This window comes from Callorhinus ursinus, unplaced genomic scaffold, assembly GCF_003265705.2.
Source record: "Callorhinus ursinus isolate GAN/ISIS: 27379988/994484 unplaced genomic scaffold, GSC_fseal_2.0 scaffold17, whole genome shotgun sequence".
NCBI lineage: Eukaryota > Metazoa > Chordata > Mammalia > Carnivora > Otariidae > Callorhinus > Callorhinus ursinus.
The window spans coordinates 1907963-1924693 of NW_027397079.1; the positions used below are offsets into that span (position 1 = coordinate 1907963).

Below are 16731 nucleotides of genomic sequence, written 5' to 3' on the forward strand. Positions count from 1 at the left end.
AAATGGTAGCTCTATTTTCAACTTTTTGAAGAACTTCCATACTGTTTTCCAGAGTGGCTGCACCAGCTTGCATTCCCACCAACAGGGTAGGAGGGTTCCCCTTTCTCCGCATCCTCACCAACATCTGTCATTTCCTGACTTGTTAATTTTAGCCATTCTGACTGGTGTGAGGTGATATCTCATTGAGGTTTTTGATTTGTATTTCCCGGATGCCGAGCAATGCTGAGCACTTTTTTCATGTGTCTGTTGGCCCTTTGGATGTCTTCTTTGCAGAAATGTCTTCTTGAACATTGTCGAATTCAATGGGAAACAGCCAGAGAGGGCGTGGGCCTGGGAGGCTATGTTGACTCTGGGGAGGGGGCTGGAGGCTGGAATTTGTCCCAGGTGGGAGAGCTGAGCTAGGGAAGGGGCAGGAGGAACAGTGTGTGGCCATGTCCTGCCAGGGGTTTCACTGGTATCCGGGGAACAGAACTAGCATGTGGCCCAAGAAAATGTGGGGCTCTGGGAGAAGCTGACTCAGAGCTCAGTCCTGCAGCTCAACCTGGATTAGGGGTGAAGGCACGTCCCTGTCCTAAAGCAATGGGTTCTTTCTGGAGCTGGGGCTCTGGGAGGGAGCGGGATCATGGCTGCTGAGCCGTGGCATCCCTGGCTCAGGGAGCGTGCATCTCTGCAGTCAGAGCTGGAGCCAAGGAATATGTAGCTGTGGCCAGGAACTCGTGGGGCCCCAGGGGAGCAGCACACAGGCTGTTGTGTGACTGGGAGCTTCGTGACCTCCTCCCTGTGCAGTGGCTTTTACCCTTCCTCACCGCTGAACGATGTCACGTGGACGTGGATGGTCTTCACCAAAAGACACTGTCAAGGCGGTGGAGGGTTGCTTTCTTTAAGTCAGACCCGAATGGCAAACAGCCCAATCGCTGTGGAGTGGGAGCTGCGGTGGTTGGCAGTGTGTCCGTCTGTCTCTGCTGCTGGACAGGTGGTGGTCAACGCATCGAAGGCAGGAGGACGTCTGTACCTAGAGCTGCCCTGCGAGTCTTGCTTGGATGTATGGTTGCTTCTGCCCTGAGCACAGAAGGCTGAGATGGAAGAAAGCCATGTTGTTGTCTTCTCCAAGCAGCCTGCTGATTTTGTGGACAGATCCCCATCAGAACGGGACGTATTTCAACAGAACCTAAGCTCCTCAGAGGCTGAAATGGTCACTGTTTCCCAGAGCATTTTTCCGGCGACCCTGGGGCCGCACGAGTTTCGGGTGTCGAGGAAAGCTGGGTCCGATGTGGCTGATAACATGCAAACTCTGATGGTTTTCCTTCACGGCCCTGAAGCTCATGGGCTTCCAGCCGTGCCCCACTGAAGCCTCTCTGAACTCTCTGTTCCTGTCTGTCTCTCGCACGCACTCATGGGAAGCAGACGCCTCACCATCTTTATCTGTGTGTCCAGAGCACAGCAGATTTCCTCTTTGAGGACGATGTGTTTGAATTCATGGAAATAAAGAAGAGCAGCTCTCCAGCCCTAAGGCCCACAGAGCACATGGCACAGGGGAACCCCCTGGGCCTGCCATACGTGGAGCTGCCTCTTCGGGAAACTCTGAGCAGCCTGCTCGTGCACAGAGCAGACTCAGCCAATCCTTCTCCCCCAGCTGTGAGCTGCACAGCCTTCGAGGCTGAATGCAAATCCCCAGCATGGTCCAGGTCACCCCTTCCCAGCAGAACAGGGAGTGAGCTGCAAATCCCAAAGCAGTATCTTGTCATTGCAGGGAGGGGGACGTTGCTGCTCCCAGCACGGGACCTAGTGTGCTGGGATGGGTGGAGGGCGTCCCACTCATGGCGTGGCTCACGCTAAAATCCCCGCTGTGCCGGGGAGACTCTGTGTGCTTAGTGAGCGCAGACAGCCGTGTTGGGGCTATGTGGTCATGTGTGCATCTGGCAGGGTTTAAGGCTGATCCTCAGGAACAGCTGTAGCAGACGGAGTGGGGCGTGACAGACGGCCGGGGCCGTTTGTGTTGGAAAGAAGGTGTCTCCTTACTCTGTTTGGAAGAGGCTCTCCATACACATTAGCTGCTGTTTACTTGGATGCGGTGCATTAGTCCCTAAGCTGTTAAGGCCGGCTTAGTTCCCCACTGGCCTACGATGGATGATTTGCCAGTTGGTCCATCCAAATGCCCATTGTCAGTGTGTACAAGGCGGGAAGAGGGCCCTTCTTCATCCCGCTGCGATGTTCGTGTTATGCGTTGCTGTCCGTTTATGTTGGGGTGTTTGCACACGTGGGCTCCTCACTGTCCCTAGCGTTTCAGGCTTGGGACTGACTGCCCAACCCACAGCATGGGATATTTTCTTTGAAAGAGTGTTTCTCTCTGCAGAACTGAGAATCACTATGTACAGCTGAATTTCCTATTTGTGCATGGGAATGAGTAGTCTGAGCGCTGGCATCCCCGGGATACACTAACTCCCCACCCCCCTCTTCCCAGCCCCTGGCCGGCACCGTCCCACTCTCCGTCTCCATGAACTTGACTACTCCAGAAGCCTCCCTGTAGAATCGTTAGTCCTTGTGTTTTTGTGAGTGACTTCTCTCACGCAGTAGAATGTGATGTCACCCAAGTCCATCCATATTGTAGCAGGTGTCGAAACTCCCTCCCTTTCTTGGGCCGAACACTGTTGCACTGTAGGTGTACCTGACACATTCTTCATTCATCCAGTGATGGACGCTTGGGGTACTGTCACCTTTAGGCTCTGTGAATCATGCTGCTGTGAACATGGGTGCGGATACTTGCATCCCTGCTTTCAGTTCTTTGGGTTTTATATCCACCAGTTGCTGGATCATACGGTCATTAGAAAAAGATTTTTGAGAAAAAAAAATGCCATGCTATATAGAGCATTTTTGAGTCTATTATGTTGTAGCCAACAAGCATATATTAATAACAACGTATCTTTAAAAACTAGGTATCAGGTTCAATTTTACCAGGTTTTCAGATCTGAGCTACTGATGTAGTTAATGAATTTATAATATCCAGAAAGATCTATTGTGACATGAGCACGAGTGAGCCCGACGGGTCTTCCCACCCAAACACGTGTCTGTTGCCCCATGGCCATCTTGTGTATAGTATGAGGTTCTAAATTGAGATGAGTTTCTGTTAACTTTTTTTTTTTAAAGAGATGCCAGGATTGCATCTAGTGAGCATATGAGGATTGGAGGCAGTGAAGAGATGGCCTGGCTGCAGATCTGTGAGCCCACAGAGAAGGACAAAGGAAAATACACCTTCGAGATTTATGATGGCAAAGACAACCATCAGCGCTCACTCGACCTGTCTGGTCAGGGTAAGATAATTATTCTTTAGCTTCTCCTGATTCTGTGTTCAGTGATCCAGTGACAGTGCTAGACCAGGAAATGCTCTGATTTTATGATTTTCATTCAGAGAAAATTATTTCTGGATAATCAGTTTATTCCTTTGGCTGTTTGTCCGTTTTCATTAAGCCAGTTCACGGGTAAAGCACCTGAGTGAGTGAGGGAAAAGCCAAACACACCGAAACCATTAAACCGTATGAAACATTTCCTTACAGCGTTTGATGAGGCCTTGGCAGAATTCCAGCAGCTCAAGTAAGATTTGCATGTCCGCACGGGTTTGCACGTCTGCATGATGGTCTGTCCCCGGCGGCGGGGGGGGGGCGCTGGGCGGAGCGTGGGAACATGGGGGCCCCTGGTGCCCACATAAAAATGACAATTTATGCAGTTCAGTGTGCAGAGGGCAGGCATCCTTCTAAACTGTACATGTTTTTATAAATTAACTGTCTAGAGTCATCATAACCCTGGGTTGCTTTAAATGATGAAAATGACAGGTTTCTGAAATAGTTATAATTATGGCAGTACAATATACAGAACGATTTTTTTAAGGTTATATTTTTGGGTTCTTTTTAAAGACTTAATTTTTTTCGAGCAATTTTATCATAGCAAAATTGAGACAAAGGTGCAGAGATTTCCCATGTACACCCTGCCCACCCCATGCACGGCCCGACCCCAGCACCCCCACCAGATGGTGCATTTGTCACCAGCGATGAACCCACAGGGACACGTCCTCACCCACAGTCTGCGGGCGACCTCAGAGTTCCCTCCGGGTGTCGCCCATTCTGTGGGTTTGGACAAGTGTATGATGATGCGTGTCCACCACTGTAGGATCACACAAAGCATATTCACTGCCCTAAAACCCTCTGTGCTCCCTGTTCACACCTCCATCCCCCGTCCTCTGTCAACCACTGATCCTGGTCCTTTCCCTGTCTCTGTGGTTTGGCTTTCCCCAGCACGTCCTGGACTTGCAGTCGTGCAGCGTGTAGACTTTCCGACAGGTGTCTTTCGTGTACTGATCTGCATTTAGGGTTCCTCCCTGCCTTTGTGTGGCTTGAAGCTCATTTATTTTTAGTGCTGAATAATACCCCATTGTTCCGAGCAACTTTTGAAGGAATCCCTTGAGATTTCTAAACGTGGTTCTGAATTTTGGAGTATCCAAAAAGGAGAGCGGTCACTGGCCATATTAGGTTATTCAGGAAACGTGTGTGGAATGGATGAACAGACGGCTAAGATAAGTCAGAAACCAGCGTTTTCAAAAAATATCTAGAAATCTCCAGTGCAATCTGGTGAATTTGGTGAAAAAAGAAATCTCTCCAACCTCACGCTCGAACCCCAAGCTTTTTCGCTGGCTTCACCCGCCGAGAGACGGGGCAACCCGCCACCGCCCGCAGCAGCGGCAGGGGGACGTTCTTGTGAGAACACTCCTTCCTCCTTCCTTTCGCTTTCGTGTCCAGCAAAGCTCCAGAATGTGTGATGCTTGTTGTGGTCCCGTTTTCTCATGACTGTCTTTTTATTCTCTCTGCTCCCGTTGATTTTTAGGGCCGCTGCTTTTGCAGAGAAGAGTAAGTACATGTTACATTGTAACGAGCACCACTTATTATTTTGCGTGGGACCAAAGGGCCCACACTTCAGGGTTTTAATGTTGTGTGTTAAATGGTAAATTGCAAACCTGCTCGCCCGGATTGGAGAAGCTTCCATGACTCCCACACCCACATTCCCAGTCCTGCCAACAACGCACCCTGCGCCGCCCGCCCGGCCGGCCTTCCACTTTGGCTCCGTGTTATGTCCGGGGTCTCCTTTCTCCTACCCTCCGCCCTCTCGCTCCGTGTTCTTTTATGAGATGCTCAGGCAGGTGCGGCCATAGGTAGAGGACACAGAGCGGAGGTGCAGGAAATCAGCCTGTCAGTCCCACAGGTCCCAGCGAAGGGAGGCAGGCCGCCCAGAGCCACCTGGGGAAGCACTGGGTCAGGAGGTAGAGGCAGGAGTGAAGGCTGTGCTTAGACCATGGCCTTTGCCGGGGTTTCCTTGGGACAGGCAGGCGGGGCATGGTAAATGATCTAGGACTGGCTCGTTTGAATTATTTCACTGGGCTTTGTTCAGTAGGGGTGGCCTGCAGTTGCCTGGCACCAGGCCCTGGGATGATCAAGTAGAGGAACATTTCTCCCAGGTGCAGGGGCAGCTGGGCGAGGCCGCTTGGAGGGGCGTTGCCTCCTGGGTGAAGGATTGGTGGAGGCATCCTTGCTCTGGGTAGGTTGGTTGGCCTATCACAGGCTGGGCCCTTTGCTCTCTCTGAGAATTGGCTACCCCAGGGGGGGGCCATCTCCTTAGCCAGGAAGGTTTCTAGGATGTCACAGCATAACATACAGAAACTAGACTCCTGTAGGGTCCAATGCCCTTAGAAAGCTCTGCTCTCCAGACGCACAAGACCCCTCTCCCTTCCAAGATGCATTTAGCTGTATTGGGTTCCCTGCATGGAGACTTTGGTGAGCTCACGTCCCTCCTTCCCTGGAGGGCGTTCACAGCTGTCCCCTGCACAGGACCTGAGACTCCTCCTGAGCCTCCCACTTTATATACACAGTAGTAGGAGCCCCTCCCTGTGTCGGCTTGTATCCACGTGTACTCAGCTCGGGGCCTGCTTTGTGGAAATGTCCCCACTGGTAGTTTTCTGAACTGAGTTGCCTTCATGTTACAGATCGTGGCAAGGTGATTGGTGGCTTACCTGACGTGGTGACCATAATGGAGGGCAAGGTAAGAGCGCACAGCAGGACACGGAGTTAGGACGGCACGGGGTTTCGGCAGTGCAGTGCAGGCCCCCGTCATAGTACCTAGCCTGGGGAGGAGAGTGCATGTTGCTCAGCCCCCAGAGGACAGGTTGCTCCCCATCCACCATGATGCTTGTCTTAGGCTGCTTCTGGTAACCCTTATGTTATCAAAGGATGGAAGAGTTTACTCTTCTGGACCCACAAACAGCAGCTTTAGGAGCACAGGGACAAGGTGCATGACTCAGGCATCACAGAGCAGGTGTGTGGCAGCTGTGGGTTCCAGGCCCTGGGTGTCCACCGGCCCTGGGCATCCACCGGCCCTGGGCGTCCACCAGTTCTGGGCGTCCACCCAGTCGTGGGCCCTTGGCAGCAGTAACTGCACAGGGAGCAGGCTGGCCACACCCTGTAGGAAGGCGGAAACCACCCATGTCAAGTGAGAAATGAAAAACATCTCTGCTCAGTTGTCAGGGTCACTTTGGAATTTATAATGGAAACCGCTAAGTGGAGGCTTAGTTTGTGGCCGGTCAGGGGGTCACTGACATCTAGTTGGTACCTCTAGTGATCTTCAGCTGTTTGCACTCAATGTCCAGGGTTCATAGACACTTGAGAGAATGGCATTAGGCCAAAATACTAAAATGTATAGGCCTTTTCTTTAGCAACTAAGGAAAGCCTAGAGAGTTCCTGAGCTGGAGTCATCGTGGGTCTCACAACAAGGATGGACCGAGGTGTGAGCAACAGCTCCACAGTCCCGTGGGCTGGGCACCCGGTCCTGGGCGTCACAGTGCGTTTGCTCCATCTGATTTACCACTTTTAAGACAATATGTTCTTTTGATTTGCCAGAGGAACTGGCAAAATGGATCTGTGAGTTCAAATAGAAAGGAAATTTGGAAACAGGCTAAATACATCTCCTGTAAAATGTAGAGTTTAATTCCCTCTACATTCTTTAATTGAAGTCGGCCATGGATTAAGACTGAGAATAAATAGAAAAAAAATATAATTGATTTTTCTCACGAGCTGCCCATGAGGCTGCGAACTTGTTTGCATCCTGCTGTCTTTGGATCCCTCATGTCTAGCTTGGTGCTTACGCATAGAAAGAGCCTGTTGACTAACCGAGCTGTACGCAGGGTGGATAGACACTTCGCTGACCCATCCCCTTGGGAGAGGCAGTATGACTTCTGTGTTTCTCACCCTTCCTTCTCTGCTCACCCCCCTCCCCCGAAAGACCTTGAACCTGACCTGCACGGTATTTGGAAACCCTGACCCCGAAGTGGTGTGGTTCAAGAATGACAAGGACATCGAGCTCAGTGAGCACTTCTTAGTCAAGGTGGAGCAGGGCAAGTACGTCAGCATGACCATCAAGGGCGTGACCTCTGAGGATTCGGGCAAGTACAGCATCCACGTCAAGAACAAGTACGGAGGCGAGAAGATCGACATCACCATCAGTGTGTACAAACACGGGGAAAAGATCCCAGACATCTCGCCGCCCCAGCAGGCGAAGCCGAAGCTCATTCCGGCCTCGGCCTCTGTGCTGGCCCAGTGAAGGAGCTGCTGCCGGGCGGAAAGGCCACCTGAGTGCTGTGTGCTCGTTCAGACGGCGGACCGTGAGTGAGGTCACGTGCGCCGACGGCCCAGCATGCGTTAATGCTTTTAGTTTTGGTACTTGGTTGTTATTCTTTTATTGTCCCTCTAAGGGTGGAAGCTCAGCTTGTTTGCATCAGGGTAAAACAACGTCTGTGGATGCCCGCAGAGGGGGGTGGTTGCAAGGTGCCTTCTCAGATTTCCATGGATGCTGGCCTGGGACGCAAAGCCCCAGGCATGCTGGTGGTTGTGGTCTGTGGGGCAGACAGCTGAGCAGCTCTGGAATCCTGGCTGTAGAGCCTTGCACGCGTGTGGTACCTGGTTGCACTGAGGTTTTCTGTCGCTGTAGATGAATAAAACTTCATAAAGGCAACTTGTGTGGTTCTCCTGTATCAAGCTGTATCCGACCCCATCTGCTTCTTTTCCGGGCTCAATTACGGATTGTCGTGTGGTGGCACAGCCAGGGGCACGCGAACGTGCAATCCAGAGACCAGGAAGGGCGGTGGGGTGCAGATCACACTCACGGTATTTACCCGGCTGGGCTTGGTGGCGGCCCCGAGGCTGGCCGGGATAGCGGCCCACACGACCATCGTTCCTGAGAAGGTGTGCATCTCCTGCCGGCTTAGAGATGTTCAGAGCACGGATCTAAAAGTCTCCGTAGGGGAAATCAGGATGTGTGGATGGCCATGGTCCTTTTTAGTGTGCTAATTAACTAGTTAGGGGTGTCAGAAAGAAGAGAGGCATCACTTGAAATGATCAGAGCAGTAGCCGTGGAAGCACAGGGAAATTGGCTGACTCTGGGTCTTTCGGTGAAGTTAAACAAAATGTATGGCTGAACATAGCCTTTCTTTGAACTCTTTCCTCCTTTTTTGGGAAGAGGCTGAAATTCCTTCGACACCACATTCCTACCTCAATATTTTAGTTTTATATTAAACATATTGCTTTTATCAGAAAAAGCTTTGGTAGTTCAGAACATTTTTATGTCTCTGTCATTAAGGCCAATCCAAACTCGATGAGATTGTTATATTTTCCTAAGGTCGTAAACAAAACCCTGAAATTTAAATATGTCCCTAATAATGCTAGCCAGCTGAGCAGGTTTTTATAGTAGGTAAAGTGAGTATCAGCAAGAATTTTTAAAAAAGTATTTTTACCTTCTCTGTTGTGCAGGTGAACTTTAGCTGCCTTTGTCGTTACTGCAGAGCGGAGCAGTGTTTGGCAAGGGGAGATACACACGGATTTTCCTTAATTTGGCCTTTATTTAATGAAACAGGACTTGCTTATTTTCTAGTTTAAATAGTCATTTTTGTTTAGAAATTATAGTTCATGGAAAAGAAGGAATTTCTTAAAGCCATGTCATTTTTTGGGGGGGTGGACTTTATATTTTTAGAGCAGTTTTCATTTCACAGCAAAACCGAGAAGGTGCAGAGGTTTCCCACGTGCCTCCCTCCCCCACTACCAGCATCTCCCCCTTGGATGGTGCATTTGTCACCACTGATGAGCCCGTGTGGACATGTCATCATCTCCCAGAGTCCACAGTCTACATCAAAGTCACTGTTGGTGGTGCACGCTCTGTGGGTTTGCACAAATGTGTGGTGACACGTCCCCACCCTGACAGGGTCCCCCAGAGTGGTCTCACTGCCCTGAACCCTCTGTGCTTCGCCCGCTCCCCCTCCCTCCTCCTACAGCCCTGCGCCCGCTCCCCCCCCCCAACAGCCCTGCACCGGCTCCCCCTCCCCCCATTCCCCTGGCAAGTACTCATTTTTATCTCTTTACAGACTCCATGGTTTTGACTTATATCTTTTAAAAGCAAGCTTTTATTTTTTTTAAGATTTTATTTATCTATTTGACAGAGAGAGACACAGCGAGAGAGGGAACACAAGCAGGGGGAGTTGGAGAGGGAGAAGCAGGCTTCCCGTGGAGCAGGGAGCCCGATGCAGGGCTCGATCCCAGGACCCTGGGATCATGACCTGAGCCAAAGGCAGACGCTCAATGACTGAGCCACCTGGTGCCCCAAGCTTGTGTTTTTGGAACAAGCTTAGGTCTATACAACAGTTGCAAAGACTGCAGGGTTCTGGGTGCCCTTCCCATAGTTCTTCCCGTGGTTAACATTTTATGTTTCCATGGTGCATTTGCCAAAACGAAGGAGCCGACATTGGTCCACCCATAATAACTGCAGACAGCTTTTGGATTCCCCTGGCTTTGCCATCTGCGCCCTCTCTGGATGCCACCTTGCGGTTCGCTGTCACTTCTCCCCAGTCTGGTCTGCGACAGTTCCTGTCTTCCCTTGTTTTGCAAGACTTGATGGTTTTGGGGATTTTCTCCAGTCTGGATTTGTCTGACATGTTCTCATCATAGTCTTGGGTGACAGGCTTTGGGAAGACCCCAGTGGAGAGGTGCCTGACACTCACACATCAGGGTGATGCCAACCCTCGTCACGCATTGAGATGGTGCTGGCTGGCTTCTCCCTGTAGCCTTTCTGATTCCCCCTTTCATGCTCCAAGTCATTTGGACCAGGCCACGCTCAAGGAAGGGGGTCTGGGGAATGGAGCTCCTCTTGTGGGGGAGAGCGTCTGTATAAGTTACTTAGGATTCTTCTGTGAGGAGGATGTGTCTCTTCTTTCCCTTTTATTTCTCTATTCAATCATGTATGTATATCCAGGTGAACTCATGAGACTTATTTCATACTCTGGGTTATAATCCAATACTATGCTATTTATCTTGTTGCTCAGGCTGTTCCAGCTTTGGACCCCGGGAGCTGCTTCGGGTTGGCCCCCAGATCCTTTGTCATTTGCTGTTTTGAGTGCTTCCTGACTTCCTGGATCTAGCGGACCCTCTGGGCTCACCTTGCACCTTCCTTGCCCCAGCCCGGGACTCAGCCATTTCTCCAAGGCCCCTGGTTCCCCATCCTGGAGAAGGAGATGCAGAATCCAAGGTCTGGGTGCTGGGGGTCATTTAAAATTTTTTATCACACGCCTTCACCTTCCTTCTGTATTTATGCAAATATCACACAATCTAGATAATCCCAGTAGGATTACCAGTTAACTCCCTGGGAGGCGGAATGTGAAGAGCTAAGTACCCGGGGAAGATACGTGCATCACCTGTTAACTGTCTGGAAATCCATTAACTGTCTGAAGAACTGTTGTCTGCCTTTCTAGAATCCACACCCGAGTTGGGAGCAAACACGCTGGCCTAGGATCAGGAGACGGGGGGTGAGGAGAGCTCTTTGCTCGTTTAGATAAAGCCACTGGGCTCTGGGAATCTTACTGACTCCCTCTGAATCCTGTGCCACCATAACAGCTGTGAGAAGTACAGAGGTGGATGGCTGGGGCGCTGGTTTTGTGAACAGGTAAATACAATTTATTTTCAGAACCACACGATGACACTTCATATGTCTGACAAATCATGCTTCTACATCCCTTAACACCTTGGTTTATGTTTCCTAAGAACAAGGAACAAGGTATCATCTTATGTTACCATAGTCTAGTTATCAAATAAAGGGAATTCACCTTTGATACAAAACTGTAAGGTATAATCCATATTCTGACCTCACTAGTTATCCCAATAATGAGCTCTAGAGGCTCCCCTCAGTCCAAGATCCAGGTTGGGATCATGTATCACATTTAGTTGTTATGTCTCTTGGCTGTTCTCAAATCTGGGACCGTTCCCCACCCTTCTTTGTCTTTAATTATGTTGTTAGTTTTGAAGGACAGAGGCAGGTTATTTTAGGGAGCATTTCTTAATTTGGGTTTGGTGATGTTTCCTTATGATTAAATTCAAGGTATGCATCCCTGGTTGTATTACTATTTGCATTAGCTAGGGTTTTTCAGAGACAAAGAACCAATAGGAGATAGATGATAGATAGATACATGGATAGATAGATATATAGATAGATGGATGATGGATGGATGGATGGATGGAGGATGGATGGTTGGATGGATGGATGGAGGATGGATGGATGGATGGGTAGACACGTAGACAGATAGATCAGTATGAGCAGACTTATTACAGGAATAGCGGATGTGGTTATGGAGGCTGGGAAGTCCCACCATCTGTGTCTACAGCTGGAGGTCCAGGAGAACCAGTGGTGGAATTCGGTCTGACTCTTGAAAGCCTAAGGAGCAGGAGCACCAATATCCAAGGGCAGAAGAAGGCTGTCTCAGCTCAGGCAGAGTGAGTTCACCTTCCTGCACCTTTTTTGCTCCATTCGGGCCCCAGCAGATTAGATGATGCCCACCCCCACAGGGGCGGAAGGGATTTCTGTGCTCAGCCCCCCGACTCACATGCTCACCTCTCTCAGATGCCCTCACGGGTGCCGGCTCTTTCAGCCCTGTCAAGCTGACGCATCCACTGACCCCACACTACTACAGTGGCAAGCTGTCCTCCGGGCTGGCATGCCCAGAAGCACCTGGTGCCTTCTGCCCTTCACAGCAGCATGTTTCCATCTGTGACAAGGGGCCATCAGGTGTCACCGTTCAGCTGCCGTGTGTCCCCTGCAGCTCACGCACCATCTGTGGGGACATTTGAAGACCATGGCAGTGTCCTGGACGTAATAGCTGTACCAGTTCTTGTCCGTGTGCAGCTTTCCCGCGGTGGCTCCAGGGGTGCTGTCTCGTCCAGGAGCGCTGACTCAGCCCGGTCAGCATGCTGCTCATTCCTCACACACTCACTCATTGTGCCCACACCTACCTTTACCTCTCTCCATCTCACTGCGCTCACAGGCACCTGCCTCACTCGCTGGACTCCAAGATTTGCCTGCCCCAACTCACTGTTGTGCCCCACTGTCCACCTTCTGCTGGACGGCAGTGTCCGGTCTTCAGCACTCAGTGTGGACATTCTCCTTCTTGGGTGAGTCGTCTGTGTGCCATCTGTGTCTCTGAGCTCTCCTCGCGTGCCCCTCCACCACCTTACTCTGCCGGCATTCACAGGCCAGCTTCCCCTGGTGGTTGCAAGCTCCCCTAATAAGGTTGATGTCAGGGTTCACACGTGGTTTCCTCTGATGCCTGTTGCCGTAGGAGAGGCCCATGACCCAGACACGACCTCCCCCTGCTCACACCCACGGCTGCTGGTGAATGACAGTGCCCTGGCCGAGGACAAGCAGGGACATGCAGTGTCCACGCCTCCTCCGGCTCAGCGACTGAGCAGCTTTTTCATTATGGGCATGTCACTTGGACTCTTTAAGCCTAGTTTCTTTTTATCTATAAAAATTGAGGAAATGATGCATTTTATGAGAGAGTGTGATATGTATTCTGATGGCTCAGTTATAGAAAGAATGAATTTTGGATTCATATGATTATGAAATATGGTGGTTTGGGGTACAAGTGGGGCTTTTAAAGAAGTCAACCATCTGTTGAAAATGTCTGTCAGTTCTACTGTTTCTAGGGCATCTCATGAGAATAGTTAGATACAGATTCATTTAAATCAGCCCCAGAAGTGGGCTTCGTCTGGGACTCCGAGCCTGTCAGGAAAACAGGGGTGTGTGTGGGAATGTAAGCGACTAAAATGTGATTCAGCAAAACTCGTCCTCATCAAACAAATCATGTCACAAATCATGGGCTTCAAAAACTGAGACAAGGGCTAATTAGGGTACAACAGACCCAAACTTTCCTTTGCAGCTTTACACACTCCTACTAATTGCCCATCACTCAAAGAATGTGTTAATGCTTCTGGGTATATATCTAAAGAAAATGAAAGTATTGTTGGGGAGACACCTGCAGCCCATGCTCGCTGCAGCAGTATTCATAGTCACTGAGACATGGAAACAGCCTAAGGGTCCACTGATGGATGAATGGATAAAGATGTGCGCACACACACACACACACACACACTGGAATGGTGTGCAGCCATAACAAGGAAGGAAATCTTGCCATTTGAGACAATGTGCAATGACCTTGAGACCATTATGCTAAATAAGTCAGAGAAAGAGAAATACTGGATCATCTCACTTCTATGTGGACTCTAAAAAAGTAGAACCCACAGAAGGAGAGTAAAATGGTCATTACCAGAGCCTGGGGAGGGAAAGTGGGGAGATGTTGGCCAAATGCTACAAATGTCCACTTATAAGATGAGTAACCTCTGGGGATCTAGTGCCCAGCATGGAGACTACAGTTAACAATACCGCTCAATATACTTGAAAGTTGCCTAGAGAGTAGACCTTAAATGTTCTCACCACAAAACAGAAATAGTAGTTATGCGATGTGACGCCACGGTGGTGATCATTTTGCAATATGTAAGCGTGTTAGATCTGTGCCTTGCACATCTTACACATTGTTATGTGTTAATTGTATCTCAGTAAAGCTGGGGGGGGAAGTATTTGTAAACCTGGTCAACTCATGTGAGAAACGTAAAGATTTTGCATCTTCTAAAAATAAGATTTTAAGATTGTCCATATCCTATTTTTAAGATATAATTCACAGATTTCCTCCTCTCTCCTCTCAGGCTTGGCCAGAATGAAATTGTTGTGTGAGGTCAGAAAGTGAGCTGGAGACCCCTTTCTGGGAGTGATGTTTTCTGTCTGTCTGTTTTGTTTTCCTTTTGAGCGTCAGAGGGGCATGTTGGCAGAGCTAAAACTTCTGTGGGGCCAAGACCCGGGAACAGGGAGGCACCGCTTATTTTGTAGTATTTACTACAGCTCACCTCACGTCAAATGAGTCCTGATCACCAGGACGCACAGCAGGGAAACGGGAACGTGGGCCCCATGCAAGGAACTCACAGCTCCCAAAGGGACACACGCTATAGTCAACAGACGTGACAGCGAGACGTGTCTCTCACTTGGCCTCAGAGCTACATCACTGTTTGCAGAGAAGGAGACCCATCCTGGGGATCTGCGTCGATGGCCGAGCGTGTGACAGATGCCACAGGTAGAGCTCGGGTTTAATACATGTTCCTCATTCAGGGGGGTGACAAATGTACTGCTCCCTGCAAAACATGTATTTTTTTCTCCTATGAAACATTTTAACCCAGGAGTGCAGTGGGAATCCACATGTGAACGTTAATGGCTTAGAAAATTAAAAACCGTAAATGGATTTAGAAATTACATTTCATGAAGAGTACATGCACAGTAGCAATGGCATTAAGCAAATGAACAGATGCGTATCCACGGCAAAAGGTACTGAGTGTTTTATTAGCGGGTGGATATTTGTCATAAAGGTTTTTTTTTTTTTTTAAATTGATTCAGACTATTTGTTAACTAAATGAAGGTAGGTTTGTGCGTTTGTGGATGGGGGAAATGTCTGTCACCCGTGTGCTGCCCAGAAAGCCTTTCCTCCCATCCTGGGGTTCTGGGTTAGCGCTGGAGAGATGCTCAGTCTCTAGAGGAGGGACTTCTAACCAAGGTCAGGGGTGCATGTGCAGTCTCTCACCTCCCGACGAGCGCCAGGTGGATGCCTCCGTGCTCGGTTCTTAACAAAATGGGGCAACTGTGACTGGTCAGACCAACGTGGCTCTCCCGTCTTTTCCTCAAGAAGACGTGGAAAGAAGGGAAGGCTTTTGCAGGATGTGGCAGGCATTCCTTCTCCTTCCCATTCAAGAGGTGAGGAGAGGAATGGAAGCGGCCCTGAGCTCCGGGTGGCAAACCCGCCCCGCCCCAGTGACCCGCCTGCCCGGACGTCCTCCAAGCCGAGCCCCGGCTGACAGGGGTCTAGTTTGCTCCGAAGGACATAAGGAGCCCGCTTCTTGTTCCTGTTTCCCTGCCCCCACCCCTGGGATTCACCTTGTCCCTGTTCCGTCTCCCAGCCCGTTGGCAGGCCTGCAAGGGCCCAGACCCCTGAGCCATGAGGTCCAAATGCCCAGTGTGGACGCCCCGCAAGCCGGGGACAAACCTTCACCTCTTGGTGTCTCCTTCCTCAGCTGTCACTGGGGGATGACAATGGCGCCCATCCCCAGGGCTACACAGGGAGATTTGTGAGGATGCGTGGCCATATGAGGAGCGCAGGTGAAGTGCCTGGTATACAGCAGGTGCTATGTAAGTGTGTGTTGATACCCAGCATTACTGGTAGCAATGCCTAATATTTAATATTTTAGATTATCTTTTATCTTGATTTTTCCATCTTTTTCCTCATCCACACTTTGTTGCTTTTTTCCCACCATCTTTTCTGTGATTTCTTTTAAAATTTTAGGCCATTCTTTATTGTTTTCCTTCAAGGGAGATTTCGTCTGGAGCCAAGGCCCCTCTTCCTATCCTTCACAGACCACCTGTATGAAGACTTAGGGATCCTTTTTTTTTGTTTGTTTGTCCTTCCATTTACTCTGTAAACATTCACTTTAAAAAAAAATAAGCCTTCTTGGAAAGATGGGATTGTACCCCATTTCTTTCAAAATTATGGTTTTGTTGCTCTAGCAGCAGAAGACTGAGTTTTGGATAGATGAGTGGTCATCACTGAAATAACAGATCAGTCAAGCCTGTCTCTCCATCATGTCTGTTCAAACGAAACTGCAGGTAGCAGGTGTGGTTCTGGTGTGAAGTATGGTACCCTCAGCCCGCATTTTGTACCTGACATGGCGTGCACCCCACTCACAGAGTCACATGGCACGATGTAACTGTGAATCTGAGCCTGGCGGGCCTCCACCTCTTGGGCAGTGTGGACGGTGCCCGCGTTGGTCTCCCGGGTGCAGCTGCAGTGCAAGCTGGCCTGTGGCTTGTGGTCGGGGGCGGCCCCAGCACTTTGGAGCCTGCAGGGATGGGCAAATGGTTGCCCGTCGCCCTCCTCTGGAAGCATTGGCTTCCCTCAGTCACCCTTGGTGCACTTGCTTGTTAGAGAAAGAACTCTGTGTTAAAGCCTTTCCAAGGCCAGCTTCTCCGTGGCTTCGAGGTTTAGGCTCAAAGGATGCTGGTGGTGTACTGGGGAGCCTTCATGGTCCTGTTCCCACTGCAGACCGGCCCCAGACTCAGGCGAGCCCTCAGCTGAGCAGCTGTCGGTTCCCCTTCGGAGGGAAGTGGCACCATAATCATACCCTTGGAGGCATCCCTTCCCAGCCTTACAAACACTTCTGAGTGCTGAGTTAAAGGAACACAGAGAGCGGTCCTCTGAGCCAGCGGTCCTCCCAACCAGCGGCCCTCCCA

At 50.1% G+C, this 16731-nt stretch overlaps 1 protein-coding gene across 3 annotated transcripts in view; it reads left to right on the top strand.

Moving 5' to 3' along the window:
• Positions 1-8040, top strand: part of MYOM2 (myomesin 2) — an 86396-nt gene extending 78356 nt beyond the window's left edge. For all 3 annotated transcript variants that reach the window (XM_073902255.1, XM_073902258.1, XM_073902256.1), the window contains exons 33-37: positions 3145-3308; positions 3552-3588; positions 4873-4895; positions 6026-6081; positions 7318-8040. In XM_073902255.1, the coding sequence (XP_073758356.1) occupies positions 3145-3308; positions 3552-3588; positions 4873-4895; positions 6026-6081; positions 7318-7635 (598 nt within the window). In that variant the 3' untranslated portion in view covers positions 7636-8040. The remainder of the gene's footprint in view (positions 1-3144; positions 3309-3551; positions 3589-4872; positions 4896-6025; positions 6082-7317) is intronic.
• The last annotated feature ends 8691 nt before the right edge of the window (positions 8041-16731 follow it).